Source organism: Gossypium hirsutum, chromosome A11 (genome assembly GCF_007990345.1).
Source record: "Gossypium hirsutum isolate 1008001.06 chromosome A11, Gossypium_hirsutum_v2.1, whole genome shotgun sequence".
Classification (NCBI taxonomy): domain Eukaryota; kingdom Viridiplantae; phylum Streptophyta; class Magnoliopsida; order Malvales; family Malvaceae; genus Gossypium; species Gossypium hirsutum.
Genome location: NC_053434.1, coordinates 21,452,227 through 21,454,328, shown reverse-complemented (window position 1 = coordinate 21,454,328; position 2,102 = coordinate 21,452,227). Strand labels below are relative to the sequence as shown.

General features: G+C 36.5%; 1 protein-coding gene across 1 annotated transcript; it reads left to right on the top strand.

The window, feature by feature from the left end:
* Window positions 1-335: 335 nt before the first annotated feature.
* On the top strand, window positions 336-1,725 carry LOC107912705 (transcription repressor MYB6-like). Its single transcript, NM_001327073.1, has 3 exons — window positions 336-533; window positions 625-754; window positions 908-1,725. The coding sequence occupies exons 1-3, from the start codon at window positions 404-406 to the stop codon at window positions 1,326-1,328; spliced, it is 681 nt and encodes a 226-aa protein (NP_001314002.1). The 5' UTR covers window positions 336-403; the 3' UTR covers window positions 1,329-1,725.
* Window positions 1,726-2,102: the final 377 nt, after the last annotated feature.

Sequence of the window (2,102 nt, the reverse complement as noted above, 5' to 3'; positions counted from 1 at the left end):
TATGTTTATATACCAAAACTGCTAAATGGATAATGCATCCCACTGACAACATAAATCAAATGACATGACAAACGTTAATTTTGTAGGTGCGAAAGAGACGCATACTGAATGGTAAACAGATTCAGCCTATAGCCTGTTTGATAATCAAACACCTTATGCTAATGCACCAATCCATATACAATATACCTATTGCCCAGTGACTTGCATCAGACCGTTTAATAGTGACCCACCTAAATCCTTAAAACCACCAGTCCAAGTCAACCCACACCCTACCCCCACTATACACCCTACTATATCTACGCCCCCCATGTGTTTTCCACTGCCCCCTTCTTCATATTTTCTTTCCCCGTGTTTGGTTGCACAGAAAGTGAGAGAAAGTTTTACTTTTGATTTTGAAACTCCGATGAGAAAACCTTGCTGCGATAAACAAGGCACCAACAAGGGAGCCTGGTCCAAGCAAGAAGATCAAAAGCTCATTGATTATATACGTATTCATGGTGAAGGCTGTTGGCGTTCCCTCCCCAAAGCTGCAGGTTCTTTTCTGAAATTCCTTTTTTTTTTTGTAACACCCTACTTCGGTTCTTAATTTTATTTCACTGACTTTTTTACCATGAAAATCACCAGGTTTGCACCGTTGCGGTAAAAGTTGCAGGCTGAGATGGATAAATTACTTAAGACCAGATATCAAACGTGGTAACTTTGCTCAAGACGAAGAGGACTTAATTATCAAACTCCATGCTCTCCTTGGTAACCGGTATGTTTCATTTCCAAAACATAACGTTTACGCATATGATAAGACTATAATGCATTGCACTAATGGAGAGGGTTTTTGAAATATCATATGAGATACCTATGTCTAAAAATATTAGGAGTTGAATGTTTATCTTTTTGTGTTTTGGGGTGTTAGGTGGTCACTGATAGCTGGTAGATTACCAGGAAGAACAGATAATGAAGTGAAGAACTATTGGAATTCCCATATAAAGAGAAAGCTAATGAAGATGGGGATCGATCCTAATAACCATAAGTTGAACCAATATCCTCATCATGTTGGTCCCCTTAACCCCACCACCACCAACTCCATGGATGTGGCATGTAAGCTTAGAGTGTGTTCAACAGACAATGATGATGGGATCTCAGATGCTGCAAGTTATCTCGAAGACGCAACACCGCCCACTGGTATATCCAACTTGGACCTTGATCTCACAATTGCTTTTCCTTCGAGTCCTATCAAGAATATTATTGAAGAAAGCCAGCAGAAAACAGCATCTATTGTAACAAATGATGAAGAAGAACAATATACAGTCCCTACCCTTCTTCTTTTCAGATGAGACAAAAAAAAAAGCCTCACACATGTGGAGATTCGTGCAAAAGACCTAAAGGCTTACGAAGGCAACATGCACGCCATTGTCAAATTCTTTTGGATGATGGATTGAAACCATATCCTTGTCCATTAGAAAGGAGGAAGATAAGCTAAAACTGTATTATTGTGTATAAATTTGGTAGAAAGAAAGATTTCAACTTAAGAATTAGGATCAAATAACTGAATGAATGAACGAATTGCAGATAAGTTGTTAGGAGGTTTTCAATCAACTTATCTGCAATTAATTTGGTGGAGCTGATGTAGGATGATGAGTTCATCGTACATGAACTGAACCTTTGATATTTCAGGCTCTAATTGTCTGTTTGTATGCGTAAAGATATTCTTCAATGTGAGATCAGCTAAAATGAATGTGTGGAATGGACTTGTCAATTTTCACAAGTTATGCACAAATATAACACGAGAAATACAATCTGAAACACTTTTTGATAAAAGAAAATGATAAAAACATGATATCAATTTATTTAACATTAATTACTATCGTGTCAATACAGATATAAAATACCTTCAGCTCATACACAACAATATATATACATGAATTACCACATTAGATGTGGGAAATACTATCTATATATATTAGTGTTCTATATTAAGAATCTGAAGCAAATTTAGCAAAGAGATCTAAGGGATTATGGTCAATTGGTAATGCACTCTTCCCGAAATTTCTAAAGAGCAAGTGATTACTTTTTACATTGATGAGAGTTAATTTGACCAAATAAAATAT